The sequence below is a fragment of the Artemia franciscana genome, chromosome 2 (assembly GCF_032884065.1).
Source record: "Artemia franciscana chromosome 2, ASM3288406v1, whole genome shotgun sequence".
NCBI lineage: Eukaryota > Metazoa > Arthropoda > Branchiopoda > Anostraca > Artemiidae > Artemia > Artemia franciscana.
This window is the reverse complement of record NC_088864.1, coordinates 66,758,455-66,780,535: the sequence shown is the minus strand read 5'-3', so window position 1 is coordinate 66,780,535 and position 22,081 is coordinate 66,758,455. Positions and strand designations below refer to the sequence as shown.

The following is a 22,081-nucleotide window of genomic DNA, read 5'->3' as shown; positions in this document are numbered from 1 at the left end:
TGTGATAAGTTTACAAATTTGGTAATCAAGACAAGACAATTGCAAAGATAAAGCAGCATTATTGATCCATCCCTAGATGGATGGCCGGAAAGGACGATCTTCCACAATGTGATGTGGGGGACCTTCAGCTGGGTTTTTGAAGTGGTGTAAGGCTTCAAAATGCACACGCAATATTTCTAGAAATATAGGAACACCATCATAATTTAAAAAAACAACTATTAGTGTGCGGTGTTGATATTTCAACCCATTTATAGGCCAGTGTATCGGGAGGGCGACTTTCAGACCGAATTTCTTTACGTTGTGGAGTAAAAAAGGGTCAGTTCTTAGCCCCTTTATATTTAATAACTCAATTAGAACAGCCACGCAGTACCTACCCCCATATGTGATTGATGGTATCGACATTAGCCACTTGTCGTATGCTGATGATATTTTGTTATTTTTGGACAATTTAATATTAAAAGAGAATGCAATTAATATATTACACTCACATCTACGGGAGATAGGATTAGAGATTGAACCTACTAAAACAGAATTCTTATTGGCAAATCCCATTTAGGGATTTAATTATTTCATAATTTCATAATGTTTCATATATATTTCAATAATATTTCATAATAGGGACTTCCAGCATAATCCAATTAGGTTGGGGTCACTGAATATTTTTGATAAAGATTACATTAATTACCTTGGGTTGCCTTTTTTGGGTTGGCTTGGATAGTTTTGGTCCGTCATTTAAAGCTACGCGGGAGTTAGTGTTATCGTCTGTATTGGGAAAACTTATGGCCTGCTAGTCCGGGTGAAAGGTCGCTTTGATAAACAAACACTTGCTACAATTTATAATTCAATGTTTACACCTTATGTATTTTTCATTGTTCAATTTTCGAGGTTTTGTAAATATTTTCTTGGAATTTCACTATGGTTCGAAAATAGGTAGATTATACAAACATTCAGAATATTTTATGTTACTATTAAAATGGATCAACAATACGATCGATTTCTTAGGAGATCTAGAAAAAATATAATAGATTTTTCCCTTAATTGTCTTGTTTAATAGAAAAATAGTTTTGTCGCCATAGCTTTAACAAAGCAGCTATTTATGCATTATGTATTATGAGTGTTTATGCGTTATGTTTTATGAGCGTTTTTAGTGTTGTGGACTAATGAGCTATCATAAGCTATATATTATATATTTACGAGTTATTATGAGTATAAGATAAATTAGATTTAGGTATAATTCTTCGATTTTTGGTTAACAAGGACAGAAATATTAAGCGTCAAGTCATGTCAAAATTACTGATAATAAATTTGAGCTCCCTCTCCCCTCCTCAGGCTGATTTCCCATCAGCCCCACTTTCTGCTACAGCTTAATCTACCTGATAAAGGTCACGCATGCTATAAGCAATTTGGCATGTATTACTTAAAAAAAGTAACTTCCGAGACAAAGCTTCCAGAAATAACCACTGAAATTAAAATTACCACCAAATAGAATTCAATTAAATTTTATTAAGAAAATTACATTTTTCTAGCAATCAAATTTTCACATTTTTCAAATTTTTCAGTTGAATTTTTAAATAGCCAGACTTTTTTAGAGCCCTTTTTCAAAATTTTTTAAGGTTTTGGTGAATTTGATTGAACAAACATTTTATTAGAAGTGTGGGACCAAATAAAGAACTAATCACATTTTTGGTTAAGCCATGGAGTTTACTCATTCTCTGGGCAAGAATTAGTTCACCAGAAATTTAGTATTGGTTCATTGGTTTCTATTTTTCATACTACCCTGGGACATCGAAGCCTCTCAGGGGGATAACACTTCACCAAATTTAAAGATCTTATTCTCCCACTTCAACTTAATTTAAAGAATCTTAGTGCGCAGAAATATTTTAAACAAACTGGTATGGATGTGCCTACGTGAAGATATCGAACCGTAAAGGACAAAATAAGGGGGCATATTTCATCCTCGTGATTCTTATATTTCCTAAGTGCATTTCAGAATAGATCCTGGGTTACGCGAGGTTCAGAGGCTAGACAAATTTCCAATCCCTGGTCTTTCATGAGATCACAGGGCTTATATATTTTTCATTCTGAATTAAAATCGAAATCCAAACTGAAACGAAATCAAAATCTCATTACGAGGTATGCACAGTAGCACATCCAGAGGTGAGGAGGATGGGATAGGTTACTACGTTTGTTCCCTCAGCCCCCATCCAGAATGTATCTCTGACTCGTTAATTCGTCATAAAAATACAGGTAAAGAAAGTATTTCTCCTAGAAACTTAAATATGTTACCGACTGACCAATTTGCCTTAAAAATGCAAGTAAAATGCAGTCCTCCCCTCTCTGAGCAAATTTTTTTTATACAGCCTTGGCCATGCATACCTGTATTTCACCTTGATAGGACATTGAATTATTGTAGCTCTGCACTGATGTATAAGCTGACAACCCTGAAGTAACTGTTGAGCTACGAGAAAAATTTAGTGCAGTCTCCGGTCTCTCCGACGCATAGGGTTGACAAGATAACTGATGACTCATGTCGCCTGAAAAGTCAAAACTTCTGTCAAAGTATTCTTGAAATAAACACTACTTTCCAAAAAACTTCAGGTTTAAGTTAAACAAGTTTCCAGGTAGGGTTGAACATACAAGCATTGTAACAAAAAAAGTCACGTTTGTAGACTTCAACTCTCATTTTGCTGGCAAGGAGCCCTGATCTAGTTTAACCATTTCTTCAAAAAAGTTTTTCAAAGAAAAGTATAGAGCTCGACCCAGCCAAAAATGAGCAGAAATAAAGTCAAATAATCTTCTAAGTGAAATACTACCACAAATTACAATAAATAAATAAATGAAACCCAAAACGAACAGAAATTATAATAAATAGCCGAGTCAAACTCAAATCGGGCAAAAATTATCATGAGTAGAACTGAAAACCCCCATACTTTCACAAGACCAGACCACAATTTGTACTTAACTGGAACAAAAACGAATAACTGTAGATTGTAAGTTTAATGTAGATATACTGATGATTATTCCTTAAAATTTCAATAATTCTTTATTTATTAAAGAAAGAAGAAGTGAAGACATTTAAAATACCTTTCGCTTTCAGTAAAGCGCAAATTACGTTCTGGTCTTGAGAGGGCATGGGGATTGCATGGTAGCTTCCAAAATAGTAACTTCCAATAGTACTCTGCAAACCCCATCAGAATTGGTGATGATCTTAAAAGATATTTGTAGCTGTTGCCATGGAACCCACACTGTGATCAAGCCCAGAGAATTCGGTCACCTGTCCCTGTGTATCTAATCAGTCAGTCACAATAGTACCTCAAGATGCAGAATTGCCCTATGATCCTTTTTTTCAATGTTTAATATCCAGTTTTGAGAAATAGCTAAGAATTGAAAATTAGATAAACAAATTTAAACAATCAAATTTGGCTTTTATAGGGCCTTAAACCTTTTCCAGGTTAGGTATTCTTCAACCCATTGGCTTCAAGCCATTCTTTCAGTATTTTCACATTGTCATGCATTTATTTTCTTGGGATGTCAGTGACAAACTCTACGGATGGCGAACTAAATTGGAATAAAAGTATTCCGTTTTTTTCTACATCAACATAGAACTACATTCTAAATACAAGTAGTTATGTTACAGCAGTATTACTAGTGCAAAGATTAGCAACCAATTTCTCGCTAAAACAGAGCAATGTGAAGTAAATGTATAATGCCTATAAGCTATGTAATTGTAAAAGTTATATAATTCCAATTACAAGCGAAAGTCATTTTCATGAAAAGATCTCAAAACCTCATTTTGAGCCATACACGGAAGTGCATCAGAGGCAATACGGTTCTAACTATCATTTAGGTTACCGCTAACTCTGATGGGATTGCTGAATACTACTGGGACTTTCTATTTCGGAAGCTACTTCAAATTGAAAAGAACTCAAAAGCCTCTTTTTCAGCCATACACGGAATGGCATCAGAGTCGAGGCAGTTCTAAATATCTTTTAAGATTGCCACCAATTCTGATGGGGGTTGCTGAATACTACTGAAAGTTCCTATTCCGGAAGCTAATTCAAACTGAAAAGAACTCAAAACCTCATTTTGAACCATGCACGGAAGAGCATCAGAGCCAATGAAGATGGGATAAGTTACTATGTTGGATCCCCCACCCAGAATATTTCTCCGACTTTTAATTTAATTTCCAATGTTAATATATGTTCTTGACATGATAATTGTGGCTCCTGATGTTTGTTAATTCACAGTCAGTCAAGTTCAGGCTATATTATTAACATCAAATTATTATTACATGGCAATTTTGCATAGGACATTGGGTATATAAGCATTTTTCCAAAAAAAAGCATTTTCATGATTTTAGACTTTCAACACTCATCTTTGGAGCCCCTTATACTTTTATTTTAAGCGAAATTCCCGGCAGTTAATAATTTGGTGCTATGCTGCTTTGGTGATAAGTACTTGTATAGCAATTACACAGCTATATAATTTTTCAACATCACGCTCTCTCAAGTTAAAATATGCCATTAATTCGTTCACACAGCTAGGGCAATAACAAACCTGGTCACAATATTGATTCACCATACCATATCACCATAATCGTTCACCATGGAATGATTCAATAATTCTAGGGCCTTTCATACCAATTCATTCAACATGTTCTTAACTTTCGACAAAACTAATTCGTATCCTCAATTTCTTTCATATTAGGTGACGATTTATCCCAATCAGAAAACATGTTCAAATTTATTTCAATGAGATAATCAAGAACCAACTTACCACTCTGATTGAGTTTACCATGCAGAGAGTCGTGGAACAAACGTTGGTGAGAACTTCCAGACCCACTGTCACTCTTCCTTCCATCTTTTCTGGTCCCTCCATGGAAGTCTGTATCTTTTTGATTAAAGTATTGAGCAGCAGAATAAGAAGGAATGTCACTTGGTTTTACTGAAAAACCATTTGATTCTCCACTTTTTTTGCTACTATCACTTACTACTCTGCTATTAATGGCCCGGTCCTTAGACCTTGGTGATATGCTTAGACTACTAGGGTGTGTGGGACAATTTATTGATGGTTTAACATCTAGTTCGGATGGAATATAGCTACTACGATGATTTTTCAGGAAATCAAGATAGGCTTTCTGATTTGGATCAGAATAATACATCTCAGATGATTCAGATTTCTGATACTGGAGTGCTTTATGTTTCTTTGATGAGAAACTGGGGATTGTTTCATGAACTTCCTTTTGCATTTTGTGTTTATCACTATTATGCCCTTTTGCATCATGTTGACCATTGTTGCACTTTTGTGTCTTATTATCCCGAATCACACTTTCGGTTAGTTCAAACATTTTCCCAAAAATATCATTCATTTTCTCGTCGTAGATACTTTCACCGGTGTCATGTTTCACATTTGTGTTGGGGGGTAGAACCACCACTTTAGGATTTGAAGTTTTATTGTAATCGGTCGTTTTCCCAGCATTAGAAGGGTTGTTTTGTACTTCTTCATTGTTTTGGGACAACTTTTTATTATCACCAAAGTCTCTCTCTGAGTCTTTAGCCTTTTGAGAAATTTCAGAAAGATCATTGAAGACCCAAGAAAGATCAAGCTGGTCTTGTTCTTCACTGACTTGTGTTTCATCTTCAGAAGAAGATGCTGGTTCATAGTTTTCAATGTCCTTCACAGCTAACTTCTCTTCAGGAACGGCATCTAAACACTGATTAATGTCCTCCTCTTGAAAAGATACTTGCTCTACCTCACTAGCGTATCCATAAGTAGGACTCATGAGCGGCAGAATACTTTCAAGTGCTTTTTCGGCTTCTGTATGCAACTTGAAGGTGGATTTAGGGGCAGGCTTATGTTCCATATTTATGACTTCAGTATGTCTTTCTTTCGGCTGTTTTACAGCTTTCGGTTTTGGAGATCGAATTTTAGGCAGCCTGGCAGTCTCTGATGTGTTTTCAACACTGACAACAGTGGCTCTATAATTATCTGGTGGAATAGAAGAGGCAACAGCCGGTTGGGGTGAATTTTGGGGGGCTTTATTGGGTGATTCTGACCTATGTGAGGGTGAACTTTTCATCCGACTATTTTCTGGAATTTTTACAGTTGAGACCGTGATCCTTGGCTTGTCTTGGGCATACCTTTTATGTTCGGAAATTTCGACAGAATCAGTTCGTGCCCGTTTCAGGCTTACAGTTTGCCTTTTTTCTGGGACTTGTTCTTCTTTTTCCGCCAAAATCTTCATTTCAATTTTCTTCGACACATCCCAATTAGAAACCTTACTTTCCTTTGATAATTCTGTCAGTTTTGACGAGGACACACTTTTCTTGGAAACAGCAGCTTTCGATTTCTTCACAAGCTTAGGAATAGGTGACAGAACTTTCGGAGGTTTTGTTGGCCTTATGAGGGTGGCAGATAAACGTGCATGGTCAATCTTTCTTTCTTTTGCCGTTAGCTTCCTTCCAGATCTGCAAAAAAGAAGACTATTAATCTATTTAGTCTTTGTTTGATAGTTGAAGTTAACATTAAGCGAAACACTTTTGATAACTTTTTCTTTTTTTTAGCAGCTCAATGCCACGTAACCTTTTTTTTCTGACGTATACCATTACGAATATTACTACTACAAACAACTAACCGCAAAACCAAGCAACCTGAGGACAACACAGCTACATACGCTCCTCTTCCATCCCAATCTATTCAAAGCCTCCCTCTTTACACGCTCCCAGGAAGTTCCCATTTCCCTTAAATGTTTCTTTTTGACATCCTCCCGCCCCAACGGTGGACGACCTGCTTTTTGTTTAACCCTTGACTGTTGGCCAAAAAGGACGATCTTCGAGAATCTGTCACCCTTATTTGCAGAATGTGCCCAAGCCATCTTAACCTTTCTCTCATTAGAGCGCTAGAAAGCAGGATGAAACCGCATTTTTCGTACAGTCTGCTGTTTGAAATACGGTCTGTCAGCCAGGTACCAGGACGACCTTGGTGATATGCTTAGTAGCCAATTTCTCTGGAAAACATCTAGCAATTCTTCATCCGCTTTTCGGAGCGCCCATTCTTCATAACCATATTTAACCACTGTCATGACCGTTGTCATTACTATTGTCACTGGGATCACGCATAACATTGTCATTGCCAATTTTTTTGATGAAAGAACTCACGACCTAAGTACACGCAGAACTAGATTTCGCCAACAAAATTTAATTCTTATAGACAATTTATGCTTGTTAATTTTATTTTTATGTAATTATTTGACATTTCTTAACATTTAAACCAAACATAAAGAAACAATGGTACTTCAATAGAAAATAATCCTCGCTAAATACAGCAGATAGCTATGTGTTGAGCATATTGTTTCGCCGAGTACCGTACCAGATTTACGTATACAAGCAATCACAAGCGTATTACCCCAGATTTGTTCAATATTCAAATCTACAAATTTCAGTTTCTTTATTCAATTTCTGATGGTAATTCTAGAAAATCCGTCTCTCCCTCAAAAGTGAAACACTTCCGACGATCAATTACTCCTGCGGAAAATTCCCGCCGCCTAAAATTCAATTGATTGCGCTAATAAAGGTAACAAAAAATCACCCCCACCGAAAAAATTTCTTTTGATAAGCCCCCTTGACCAAAAATTCTTTTGGTGCAGCACATACTAAAGTCATTCCAATCAGTAACGTCAATTTAAGAAAATTAGAGGAATATTAATTTTTTTTTTTAATTCTAGGGAGACCAATTTTATAGTTTTTAAATGAAAGTACAAACAAAATCGAGATCTAGGGAAGGGAGGGTATCCCCTCAATGGACCCCAGTGCAGCTTGTCGTTACAAAAATTGTAGATTTCACTAATATAGGTTTTGATGGTTTAAAACACTACTTGCTAGTGCCAACTTTATATACATCCGGGTCTGATTTCACCAGCCTCTTGTTTAACCGCAAAAACCCATCCACTAGCATTGCTTCCTTTCGATTCCTTGTAAGGTAAATCCATCTTATTAACTACCCTCCCCTGTTCTCGTTCCTAGATGAAAAGTTCCTCTGTTCCATGTATTCAGTTTTGGTGAAGAAAGATTAGAACCTGTGAGCTCTATTGCTGAGAGCCGACCTACTAGCCTCTCAGCTGAAATTCCTTTCCCAAAACGCTACGTCTACAAAATTCCGGTACTCACGTTATGTTGTAATGGGATTGCTGAGTGACGTCGTAGAGGAATTCAGCACAAAAGAATCCTGGTAAAAAGGCAAGTGATACTTCATTGCGAAGAAAAAGCATTATCGCTTCTTTTGGTGAATCTTTCCGACTTTTGATTATCTTGAAATGATGAGACTTCAAAAAAATTATCTTGCCTAATTGTTCCCTGAAAAAGACAAAAAACATTACGCCGCTTAAAATCAAAACAAAATTAATCTTATCATTATTTCTAATGAAATTAAACCTATATTATAAAAAGAATATCATACCCATAACTTAAAGGTCTAGGCTAGCACGAATAATCTTTAGAAACTTTAATTCACACCTACTGGGCTGAGATTAAACTGCTATGGACCGTTTTTGTATTGGAAGAGCCCAGCAGCAATTAGGGGGGGGGGGGAGGTTATTAGAACATTGGTCTTCAATAACCAAGGCCATGAGGCTACGCCAAAGGCCTGAGATTTTTGATTCTGCCTTGGCTCGACATTTGTACGAGTATCCGCACAATTTCATCTTATTGGACAGCACCTCTATTATTGCCCCCATTAAAGGTCTCATGTAGATTTTCAGGGAGGCAGCTGAGATAAAAAAAAAGCCTTTTGCTTTACAGCTATCTTTGCTTTACCCCTAAACGTAGCTGGAGAAACTTCTCAAGTCCCATTTATGACAAAATTATTAATTCTGATTGTTTTCACATACATCCACAAATTTTTGTTGCACAATCAGATAAAATATCTGATAATAATCTACCTGGAAAACAATTAGCCTTTAAGAGTGCTGTAAGTAAGATGAAATTGTGAAATGTCATTTAGGCTTGTGTTTTTTATTCAGTTACCCTTTCACTGTTACTGAGAAAGGGTTATCATATTTTAGTTTTGTGTTTTGTTTTAATGTTTTTTTATTATATATTTATATCAGTTTATTCTACACTGATGACGGTCAGGCAGAGGTCTTGACCGAAATATTTGCATAATTTTCAATTTTTTCACTAGCTGTTTATTGTCTTTTCTTTACGATTTTGTGTTTTGCCATGGACCCCTCTTAAAATATCCAGCATAAAAAAAAAATCACGGCAATTTTGCGTAGGTTATATTTTAAAACTAGTAGTTTGCTAATATTTTAAGCGAATGTCCAACATTTATGTGAATGTCCGTCATTATTGGAGTTGTTCTGCCTTCACACCTGGAAAAATAGCTGCCAAATTTTTTTTTTTAGTCCATCTAACTAAAATAAGGTCTACATTCTCATAAGGATCAGCTCTTTCAGGATGTAAAGCTACTGACAGTACTACTGACTACTGAAGGCTACTGATGTAATGCAGTATACAAGGACGTAGGGCTAATGAATGTATAAATGAGTTTTACACCAGTAAATGTGGAGCCCACCCCCTCTTCTTGATTTCACCTATGATGCACCGTCCTGATTATTTGATTATTATGATTATTTATCAAAATTATGAGCTATGATTATTTATCAAAATTCTGAGTTATGATTATTTATCAAAATTCTTGGCGGAGTCACCAAAGAAAATTGAGGAGCAGGCTAAAAAGGTCCATTGACTCAATAATCACATACAAAAAATGCGCTTCTTAAAAATTCCCCAGCCCCCCCCCCCCCCCACCGAGATTGGTTCTTAGACTTGTTGCGAAAGGTCATTTGTCTTGGAACTTGGATGGGGGAAACGTAGTTTTGAAAAGACGAGAAGCACGATTCCAACCTGTCTCAGGTCCGAGCTTGCTTGAGCCTTAATCTTGCGAAAAAACATTTTGTAAAACAGATGGCAAAATGAAATCAGTCTGATTATATTAGATGAGCAACAACTTGGCCCTCACTCACAAGCACAGTTTGTTCCAACGCGGATGCTTCTGGCTCCTGGGATCCCCCTTCAGCCCGGTTTACACCTCTTAATCAGCCTCATGATCTAAGTCTCTGCTGATATTGAAGCTAGAATTAGTGCGAACACCCGCTCAACATGAGTAACCAGGCCAGAACAGCCCATCCTCAAACACTTCTCTAGTTCCGGCTTCCACTTGGATTACAAAAGCACGCTACCGCTTCCAGCCGTTAGGACGAATTTATTATCGAACTGATGAAGTACTTTATGCTTGATTTCCAAATGAAACACTTATTTTTTTGCAGCCTACTCACTTAGTAAGATACTATTTTTTTTATTAAAAATAACGTGTTGTTACATTTTTCCTGGCATTCGGCTTTTGAACTTTTTCACTGATTTTGCTAAAAAATTAAAAAAGAACATGATGAAAGCTAGAAAATTTGGAATTTAAAAAATTTGGCACAAAAAGCTAAAGTCGACAAATTTGCCAAACTATTAAAACTGTTTTTTCGTAATTAAATATAAGAGAAACAAGTTTTTTCAACTGTAAGTAAAGAGCAACACTAAAACTTAAAACGAACGGAAATTATTGCGTGTACGAGGGGGGTTGATCCTCTTCAGAACCTCGCTTTTTACGCTAAAGTTTTTTAGTACTTAAACAAAAAGCTTCTTATCGTTCTTATTAAACAAACCTTGTGTTTCACGAGTCGTTCTTAAAGAATCGAGACAAAGTCAAACATAAAGAGCGAGGTGTTGAGGAGGAGCAATGCCCTCATATACATAATAAGTTCTGTTCGTTTTAAGTTTTAATGTTGCTCCTTACTTTCAGTTGAAAATTGTTTTCATTTTATTTAATTTTTGACTGTTTTGCAAAAAATGCCAGGAAATCTGGCTACACATCCACGGAAGAATCCCTCTTCCCCATGGATTCATTTTCTAGACCAGTGGTTCTCAAGCTGTGGTACGTGCACCCGTTGGGGGTACACGGCCAGTCAACAACAAAAAAAGAAATAAAACAACCCTTTAACTCTAGGACAGGTAACTGAGAAGGGGTACCTAAAATATTTTGTGGGTAAGAAGGTGTAAAATGTCTAAATAAGTTTGAGAACCACTGCCCTAGGCAATTAAATCCTGGTGAAAATATACACCGTATAATTACCTTTAACATCTCCACGCATAAAATTGAATCAACAAAGAGAAAGCAAGGCAAAAGAAGAATTTCGTATAAGAATTCTGGCAAATTCCTTCAGCATAAAATTCCTCACTAAAAATTCACCCCCTGGAAATTTCTCGCCCCATGGAAAATTATGGAAAATCCCACCAGCGGAAAATTCTCCTAACCCCCCATTCGAAAAATGTATGGATGCTTCCCAACAACAAATACTATACGTAAATAATGGGCAAATTCTGTAACTTAAAGAACTTTCCCCAGGGGCTTTGGGGAGGGGGGCGTGATATCTACAAAGACATAGTTATTCAGCCTTTCAACAATGCTGAACAAAATGGCTATCTCAAAATTTTGATCGGACGATTTTGAGAAGAAAAGGGACACGGGAGGCATGCCTAGTTGCCTTCCAATTCTTTTAGTCACTTAAAAAGAGCACTTGACCTTTTATTTTCCGTTCGAAAGAGCTCTCTCTCGATATTCTAGGACCACTGGCCCAATACGAATACCTCTGTAAAAAATAACAAATAAACACGCATCCTTGATCCTTTTTTTTTTGGCAAATATCCGAAATTTCACGTTTTTGGATATAGGAGCTTGAAACTTCTTCAGTAGGGTCATCTGATACACTGACTCTGATGGTGTGATTTTCATTAAGATCCCATTACTTTTAGGAGTGTTTCTTTCTCTTTCCGAAAATCAGACACATTTTTTCAGGCTCGTAACATTTGATGGGCAAGACTAAATTTAATGAGCTTCTACATTTGTACCATCTATAAAAAGCCAATTGTTTGGACAAATCTATTGATATTAAATTTCCATTTTTTTAGTTTCGATTACCATTGAGCCGGGTCGCTCTTTACTTTCAGTTCATTACCAAGAACTATTTGATATCAAAGACACTAATTGTGGCCCTAACAAAGGTATTTTTTCGGTGGAGGAATCAGAAGAACGAAGGGGAAGAATCTACTTCCCGTGAAATTGGTACAACAATCTTAAAGAAAGTTTAGCCTAAGCTCCTAGCTTGAGACAAATAGCCCATTAATACGATTGAGGACGCGTCACTAGCCATACTGTTGGATTTTTTGCAAGTTAGAGATTACAGTCACCCGTGCGGTTTTTTCGCAAAAAAACGGTGCTTTTTAGACTAGCACGGTCTGTGCTTTTTCCCTGTAAAACTGTTTACTACATTTTCAGGGCAGATGTCAAAGGTTCTACAGGGGCTAAGAGGACTCAGCCAGCCATAGTTTCTCCTTTTTAAAGTATTCAACAAATGAAATATTTGTCTTTAGAAAAATTTACATTTAATTCAGGGAGCCTATACAACCTAACTTTTTTGATTAACTCAAGTTTTTGCACAGTCAATTTCGATTTGTTTTATTTGAGTTTTTTGGATTGATAGTCCAAATTATTGCGAAGATTTCTAGCGTAATTTTTTAGACTAAATCCGGAAACATAAGCAGATATATTTTTTTTAGCGCCTATAGTTTTTACATAATTAGTTTTTCGAATTTGTTTTCTTTTTTTTTGTGGGGGACAGGAAAATTTTAATCAAATTAAAAAATTATGGCATGACAGATATTATACATTGTGATTGCAGTACGTCTGATTGCGCATTAAAATTCAATTGCTCAACAACATATCTTAGTCTTTGAGGTAACAAACTTAGAACGCCTTAATTTTGCAAAGAAAAAAAAAAGTAATATTACAGTAGAAGTAAAGCTTACAACAAGAAAAAGCGTATACGCCTGCTTGGGGGGGGGGGGGGGGAGGGAGGTTTTATAAAATGTTATACATTTTTCTAAATATATTTGAAAGACTTTTCCGATATGGAATTCGTAAACATTTTTTGAAAAGTTGCATATGAAATCTGAGATATGAGGAAGTTACTGAAATAACCATGACATTTATTTTTTATTATTTTTTTGGGGGGAGGGAGGGATAGTTGATGATTCTTTGGGTACATGCATTCTTTTTGTCAAACCTTACCTGATGTTTTCACTGAAACTAATAAAACTCTTAAAAACAACTATTTTCTCATCCTCTTCAAGATCTTCCAAGTCAGCCCCATATCGTTGTAGAAAATCAGGTAGTACTTCACTTACTAATGTCTTTAACCTGTAAGCAAAAAAAAAGTATAAAAAAAAACTAAACAAAATAAAGAAAAACAATTTAGACAAAAATAATGTTATAAGAAAAAACCATTTCAAGTTGATAAAATTCATAACAGATCTTATGTTGTTAGCAGTTCTTTCTAGCATTTAGTGACAACTACCTAGAAATTGCTGCAATACCAAATTTCAGCTTTATAAATTTTTTGGCCCAATTTTTCCTTTCTAGATTTCTTTTCGTTCTCTATATAAAGGTTTTGTTTCCTTTATAATACATATTTTCTGCGTTCGAGACACAGGTTTCAAAAATACTCTGGTATCTGCACACTTTGAATTTTATTACATGGTTTAGCGTTTACCCTCTCTCCCCCACTAGTTAAATACCCAAAAGTAAGCATTTTTAACTTTATCAGTGCTATTCAGTAGGCAGATACTTTATTAGTATATGCCTTTGCATTTATAATTAAAAAGGAGTGAAAATGTATAGTAACGGGTAAAACCTTTAGTCAACATACCTAAAACTGTATATCTTCCTTTGTTTTGCAATTGCAAGTTTAACTTGTATAATATATTTTCGTTTAATTTTAATTATTTAGCGGGCGGATTATTTACAATGTGTCTTATGACTTAAAACAGGATCTCCTAACAATTTCTTATTATTTCTAATAATTTCGGATTTTCTAATAATTGCGATTATTTACAATGTGCCTTATGACCTAAAACAAGATTTTCTAAGAATTTTACATAATTTCAAATAATTGCAAATTTTTTAATAATTGCAGATTATTTACAATATGTCTTATGACCTAAAACAGGATTTTCTAATAATTCCTTATTATATCCAGTGACTGCGGATTTTCTAATAATTAAGAAATATGTACAATGTGGCTTATGCCCTAAAGCAGGATTTTCTAATAATTAAGAAATATGTACAATGTGGCTTATGCCCTAAAGCAGGATTTTCTAATAATTGCTTGGAACCGCTCCACTCATCACATTAAATGAGGATAATTAAAACTTAAATGATGATGATGGTAAAAATCAATTTCTTGGTCATAATTTCTCGTGGAGGGGTAAGTCTTTTGGACTCAACTTGTTTGGACCTCCCCCGCTCACTATGTGTGGATACAATACAAATAAGGTAGCACTTTGTAATTAAAAAAAGAACATAGTAAATTTTAGACAAGAATAATATTGATGAGACACATTTCATAAGAAAAGAAAGAGTTCATAATTGAAAAGATTGATAGGAACAATATGATTAGTTCCGTAGCCATTTATTTAAGTAGCTATCGTAGTACTAAAAAATGAATGGTAAATTATGACATTTTATAAATAACAAATAAAACACAAAAAACTAAGGAAATAGAGTAAAAAGACTTTGCAAATATATACATCATATTGTTATTGTTATTATTGTTATTGTTAGATCTAATAGCTGGTAAGTCCGATTAGTGTAGAAGGTGAAAGAAGAGAGATCCGTGGTTCTCGTTGGTCAATATCGCTTTCCAAAACAAAAACACAAGGCTACGTTCGTAGTTACTGTAATTCGGACCCTTTTTACTTTAGTAGATCGTTGTGAATATCACCTAATCTGCAAAGTTCTGAGTATACCCCAAACGGGGTATTATTGGGTTATTAGGGATATTAAAGTTATTAGGGTAATTGGGATACCCCAAACGGGACAGCAGTACTCGAGGATAGACCTGGCATAAGGTGTATAAAACCATCCTATGCATACTTTTAAATTTTCGATTGAGTAGCAGCCTTTGCATATAACACCTTCATATAAATGGTCACAATACTGAAGTTTAAGAGTTTAAGAAACGTAAGCGAGTACAAAGTTTTCTTTTATGTCAGGTTTTACTAATTTAAAAAATGCATAGCTGTGACATCCAGAGTAGGTGACCACTTTCTTTCAAACTGGAAAAGTAGATAAAAAAAAGTAGCCAAAAATAGAAGAACACGAAATAATATTTCGGGTAGGATAAGGTTTGGAAGCTCAGCCATTTAATTAAAAATATACTATCACAAGTAATAGGAGTCAGCAGTGACCAGTGTCATTAGATGTTAGACTTATAATCGTTATTAAATAAAAAAAAAAGTCTTTTTTTAACTGAAAGTAAGGAGCGACATTAAAACTTAAAACGAACAGAAATTACTTCGTATATCAAAGGGGCTGCTTCCTCATCAACACCCCGCTCTTTATGCTAAAGTTTGACTCTTTCTCTCAACCCTACTTTTTAAAACAGCAAAAACTTTAGCGTAAAGAGCGGAGTGTTAATGAGGAAGCAGCCCCTTTCATATACGAAGTAATTTCTGTTCGTTTTAGGTTTTAATGTCGCTCCTTACTTTCAGTTAAAAAAAGACTTTTTTTAGTTAAGTTTTTTTCAGTTAAAAAAACTTGTTTTTTTTATTTAATTTCTGAACGTTTTTGAATCAATGCATGTTTTGATTTTGGCTCTACAGAGGAATAATTAAAACGAAATTTGCATATATTTTTTTTTTGCTAAATGACTTTCTCATAGTTTTGATCAAATGATTTTGAGAAAAAAATGAGCGGGAGAGGAAGCCTAGTTGCCCTCCGATTTTTTGGTTATTGAAAAAGGCAACTAGAACTTTTAGTTTTTTACGAATGTTTTTATTAGTGAAAGATATACGTAACTTATAAATTGGCTTACGTAACAAACTTTTGTATTCTCATTTTTTTATTAGATATATGAAGGGGGTTCACCACCTCGTCAGTACCTCGCTCTTTACACTGAAGCTCAAATTTTATCCCAATTCATTAAGAATGACCCCTGAATCACAAAAGCCGTAGAATAAATGGTTGAAATTACTAAAAATACTTTAGCGTATAGAGAAAGGTATTAGGAGGAGGTGAGACCCTCATATACGTAATAATTTCTGTCCGTTTTAAGTTTTAATGCTGCTCCTTGTTTCCAGCTGAAAAAAACTTTTTCATATTTATTTTTTCATTGTTTTTTTTAAATAATGCTAGAAAATCTTGAGCTTCGTTTATGGAAATTTTCATCCCCCGTGACAAATTCCTCCATGGAAAGTTCCCCCAACACATCCCCTCTTCTCAACCCCTCCCCCAACCAAAAAATCCCCCTGAAAACGTCTGTACACTTCCCAATAACCATTACTATATGTAAGCACTGGTCAAAGTTTGTAACTTGTAGCCCCTCCCACGGGGACTGTGGAGGATTAAGTCGTCCCCAAAGACTTAGTTATAAGGTTGTTCGACTACCTTGAACAAAATGGCTATCTCAGAATTTTGATCCGTTGACTTTGAGAAAATAATTACCGTGGGAGGGGGGCCTAGGTGCTCTCCAATTTTTTGGTCAATTAAAAAGGGCACTAGAATTTATCATATCCATTAGAATGAGCCCTCTCGCAACATTATAGGACCACTGGGTTGATACGATCACCCCTGGGGAAAAAAAAACAAACAAAAAACAAAAAAACAAATAAATACACATCCGTGATCTGCCTTCTGGCAAAAAATACAAAATTCCACATTTTTGTAGATAGGAGCTTGAAACTTCTACAATAGGGTTCTCTGATACGCTGAATCTGATGGTGTGCTTTTCGTTAAGATTCTATGACTTTAGGGGGTGTTTCCCCCTATTTTCTAAAGGCAAATTTTCTCAGGCACGTAACTTTTGATGGGTAAGACTAAAATTGATGAAACTTGTATATCTAAAATCAGCATTAAATGCGATTCTTTTGATGTAGCTATTGGTATCGAAATTATTATTTTTAAATTATAAATTATTATAATTATTTTTATTATTAACTATTATATATATTATTATTAACTATTTCTAATTTAATCTGGTCTGGTCCCTGATACGCCTGCCAAATTTCATCCTAGCTTATCTGGAAGTGCCTAAACTAGCAAAACCGGGAACGACAGACAGACAGACCGAAATAATATATCACTTGGTTATTATTAATTGGTATACGCTATATGTCACTTGGTTAATACCAAGTGCCATAAAAACAAAGCAAAGCAAAAGCAAACTTTCGCAAGCAAACCGATTAGGGTTCGCGTAGCGCAGGTGCCGATCTCCTGATTCTCCGCCCTCGGCCGGGGTGCAATGCGTGGTTGGGGGCAAGTCATCCGACGCTTTCCCGTGCTTTTCCCTAGATTTCTCTAGGTACCCATTTGAAGCTGGGTGGACTTTTGGCTTGTCTTACGGGGAAACGCCACTAACCCTCGTCCTAAACCAAACGGTCGGCACCACCGAGATTCGAACCAGCGACCCTTCGCTCGTGAGTTCGGCGCGTTAACCACTCGGCCACGGACGGACGAAAACGTCTGTACACTTCCCAATAACCATTACTATATGTAAGCACTGGTCAAAGTTTGTAACTTGTAGCCCCTCCCACGGGGACTGTGGAGGATTAAGTAGTCCCCAAAGACTTAGTTATAAGGTTGTTCGACTACCTTGAACAAAATGGCTATCTCAGAATTTTGATCCGTTGACTTTGAGAAAATAATTACCGTGGGAGGGGGGCCTAGGTGCTCTCCAATTTTTTGGTCAATTAAAAAGGGCACTAGAATTTATCATATCCATTAGAATGAGCCCTCTCGCAACATTATAGGACCACTGGGTTGATACGATCACCCCTGGAAAAAAAAACAAAACAAAAAACAAAAAAACAAATAAATACGCATCCGTGATCTGCCTTCTGGCAAAAAATACAAAATTCCACATTTTTGTAGATAGGAGCTTGAAACTTCTACAACAGGGTTCTCTGATACGCTGAATCTGATGGTGTGCTTTTCGTTAAGATTCTATGACTTTAGGGGGTGTTTCCCCCTATTTTCTAAAGGCAAATTTTCTCGGGCTCATAACTTTTGATGGGTAAGGCTAAAATTGATGAAACTTGTATATCTAAAATCAGCATTAAATGCGATTCTTTTGATGTAGCTATTGGTATCGAAATTCCATTTTTTAGAGTTTTGGTTAGTATTGAGCCGGGTCGCTCCTTACTACAGTTCGTTACCACGAACTGTTTGATGGAAAACTGCTCTATACTAGGTACGCACATCTTTTTCTCTTTTTTTTTGGGGGGGGGGGGGTAGTAAAATGTTAATTTTATTGAATAATTTGAAAAAAATTGGACAACAAATTCGAGAAATTTAGGATTTCGGAAGGAGAAACTCCAAGCCTCCTCCCTGCTCTCTTCATAGACTCGACATCACCTTTCAAGATTCTGTCGAAGAACTCCTCCAGATAAATAAAAAAAATTCACAAGGTAGACCAAAAGTAGATAAGTATGAGCCGACATTCTGGCCGGAAAAGCCTTTGAAACCCAAGCCGACAATGTCAAAACTTATCAACACAAATGGTAATAGCCATTTACAAAACTAACGGTCACCCACACAAATCTAATTCGCAGAGGAAAATTAAAAAATTAAGGTGCTCTATGTGACTTACTTATTGAGCTAAACACATAAAATCAAAAAATTTGATAACATAAACGTTGTCAAAATAGAAATAATAACAAAAGAGCCAAAAGTTTAGAAAGAGTATAAGTCGATTTTTCCAAGAGTTTCGGAGAACTTGAAAACAACATATTATAGTTCAAAATCTCTAGAACATTTCGAAATGAGATTGTTCTTCAGACTTACAGAAGGAAGAAAACTCCCTTCTCTTGTGCATGTTCCTGGGAACTCGAGTATTTTTTATCAATACTGTTGTTCCTCTTCTAAATTTAGTTTTGCAATTTCTACCCCAATACTACTACTACTACTACTACTACTAATAACTCACTGCAGCACCAAGCCGCCTGAGGCCAACACAGCTACGCACACTCCTCCTCCAACCTAATCTATTCAAGGCCTCCCTCTTTACACCCTCCAAGGAAGTTCCCATTTCCTTTAAATCTTTATTTATGACATCCTCCCAACCCAGAAGAGGACGACCTGCTTTACGTGTAGCCCCAGACGGTTGGCCAAAAAGGACAATCTTCGGCAATCTGTCATCCTTCATCCGCAGAACGTGGCCTAGCCATCTCAACCTTTCTTTCATTATAGCCCTAGAAAGCAGGATTGAACCACATTTTTCGTACAACCTACTGTTTGAAATACGGTCAGTCAGCCGGGTACCCAGAACAATCCGTAGGCAGTTTCTCTGGAAAACATCTAGTAAATTCTCATCTGCTTTTCGGAGCGCCCATGCTTCAGAGCCATATTTGACCACTGTCATCACTGTAGCTTCCAATTTTCTAATCTTGGTTTGCAGACTTATTTTTCTATTCTTCCAAACTTCTTTAAACAGTGAAAAAAAAAAACACCCTGAGAGTCCCTTTATTTCTATTTAAATATACCACATTAAACTTTTTTTTTTCAATCCGGAGAATAAAATAACCACTAAATTCCCCGAAGGGTCAAGCTACGTATTTTCGACTTAATATCTTAAATTAGGTATTTTTCTCTAAGACCACACTACCTTCAATGACAAATAAAGGTGCAAATACAATAAACCCTTTTATTAGACAGTGAAAACAAATATAAAGAGTCTGGATATTCCCATCATATACACCAGTAAAAATACGTTTAATTTAATTTTAATGCTTTAGTTTTTCTGCTGATGACAACCACTGGTGCTGATGATCGAAACTGGTGTGATCTTGATTAGTGTAGGGGCTTGTCTTACTTGGCAAAAATGGTTATAGGGATAACCTTCATTTTTCGGCAATAGAGAGAATAAGATTAGTAGATCTGATAACGTCGAATTTGAAAACCGTTCTTTTTTTTATTATTGTACGGAAGTAATACCCAAAAACAGGCTGATTAGGGCTATTGGCTTGGAGAAGCCACAGCAAGGCATGATTATCCTAGTCGTCTAACATCTAATAGTAATATTAATCAAGGAGAAATAGTCTCGTACATGAATTAGGAAATTACTACATCTGCTCCCCGCAAAAGATGTATACTCCTTAAGGCCGTTACTCTTCAAACTAAGACGGGAGTTTCGAATTACCATCGATGAACGAGATTTATCCTGTTGTTACATACTCAGCTTTGTGAGCTTATATTTTAATCTTGACGAATTCAATTGATAACTTTTAAAACTGTTTCTGTCTGCTCAGTTCAATTTAGAACTGTCAATTAAACTCTCACTATCATTTTTTTTTGTTACAGCTTATGTTTCAAATTAGTTTCAAATGACGAGATAAACCAAGAGCAAACCCGATAATTTGTTTTATGTCCTTCATTAAACAGTTGATTCTTGTCATTATTTAAAGGCCTTTGAGCTTGTATCATTGAATAACTCTATTTAGTTGCCGCTTATAAAGAGATATTTATTGAAGAAAAGAAAAAACCTAAGCCAAAATATGGTATTTCCAGTTAAAATTTCTCTCTGGTTCTGAGCTCCCAGTTATATGCAGAACAATGATATTTCCTTAGCAGGGCTACAGGCCAGCTAAGAGAGCCAACTTTAAGGACTATGCAGGCGTAGCAGTTTCCTACATTTTTAGAGCGTACAAATGCAAACCATAAGGATAAGATGCATCTTTCAGAAAAAAGGTAACATTTCTTTGGCAAGTATTTCAAAGTTTGAAATAAGAAAATTACTTCCTATAAGGTAGTTATGGCGCTTGAATATAAAAAAAAGAATTAGACCAGCCAACAATGGGCATATTGATTAAAATTGGGTCAGCATAAGCTTCGTAAAGGGCAAGTATTTTTTCAAAACTAACATTAAATATATTCAGTTTTAAAGAGCCAAGCTCTCATTGATCGATTTCGCTGTCTCATACTGGTAGCAGTACACTTTCAAAATGATACAAAATTCTTCATAGATACTCGAATTCCATGAAGATGAACAAACTTACCACGAAGAAGTATCAAAGTGAGTGTTACCCTAGAAAAAATCAAATGCCGAAAGTTGAAGTGAAATATAGCCGTAAGTGGTAAATACAGCTTCTTTAATGTGAAAGATATTTTCCATTTTCCCTCCAAACTCAGCTTTATATCTGTCTTTCAGTATTTTTCAGAGATGACTGGGCCCATTTTGTCTAACTACGGTTACTTTTTTGTTTTGCAGTGTTGCCAACATTGCATTATTATACCATTTTTGGAAAGTCCGACTGGAACACCTTATTCACCAATTTGGAAAATTCATCCTAGCCAATAAGAGCCACCGATCACTACTACCCGAACCAGCCTCTCCCAATAGCCGAACTCGATTACGAAATAAACTTGTACCCCCTAAAGTACGAACCAATCGATACGCAAACTCATTTGTGCCCTTTTTCACATCAGTTTTTAATGCTGAGTTGTAGTGTGTGATTTTTGTTTAAATGTATGATTTTTGTGAAAAAACTGAATTTAGCTCTATGCTACGATAGTTTTTAAATATACCGATCTCTCTCTCTCTCACTCTACAAATTAAAGCTCCCGGTACACTACAGTACATTTAAGTATTTCATATTGTAATCCAAAAGTGTTTCTACATCCCTGTACGTTTGGGCTGCATTTGCTGAGTCAAATCTAAGTCAAGTCAAGTTTTTCCGAATTTTCAAGCTCCTCAAGTCACTTCCTAGGGATTTAAGCAAAAAGATTTGAGATGATATGATAGAAAAAAAAATCTCTGTGTATTTCTAACTAATCACCAGATGAGAAACAGCCCCCAAAATAAATTTCTGAAAGACGAAGAAGATATTAGTGAATCAAAAAAGTTGCGTCCCTACCAGTTAATTCTAGTATTTTCCTCTTTAAAATGGAAACTAACTTAGGATGGTATATTTGTGCAATAAAAATT

At 35.8% G+C, this 22,081-nt stretch overlaps 1 protein-coding gene across 1 annotated transcript in view; it reads right to left on the bottom strand.

Annotated features, from left to right (window-relative positions):
* The window catches only part of LOC136043982 (yemanuclein-like), a 66,916-nt gene that overhangs the window by 5,436 nt on the left and 39,399 nt on the right, over positions 1-22,081 (bottom strand). The window contains exons 10-13 of the mRNA XM_065729067.1: positions 13,174-13,302; positions 8,166-8,351; positions 4,777-6,467; positions 2,377-2,534 (exon numbers count right to left, since the gene is read on the bottom strand). Coding sequence (XP_065585139.1) covers positions 2,377-2,534; positions 4,777-6,467; positions 8,166-8,351; positions 13,174-13,302 — 2,164 coding nt within the window. The remainder of the gene's footprint in view (positions 1-2,376; positions 2,535-4,776; positions 6,468-8,165; positions 8,352-13,173; positions 13,303-22,081) is intronic.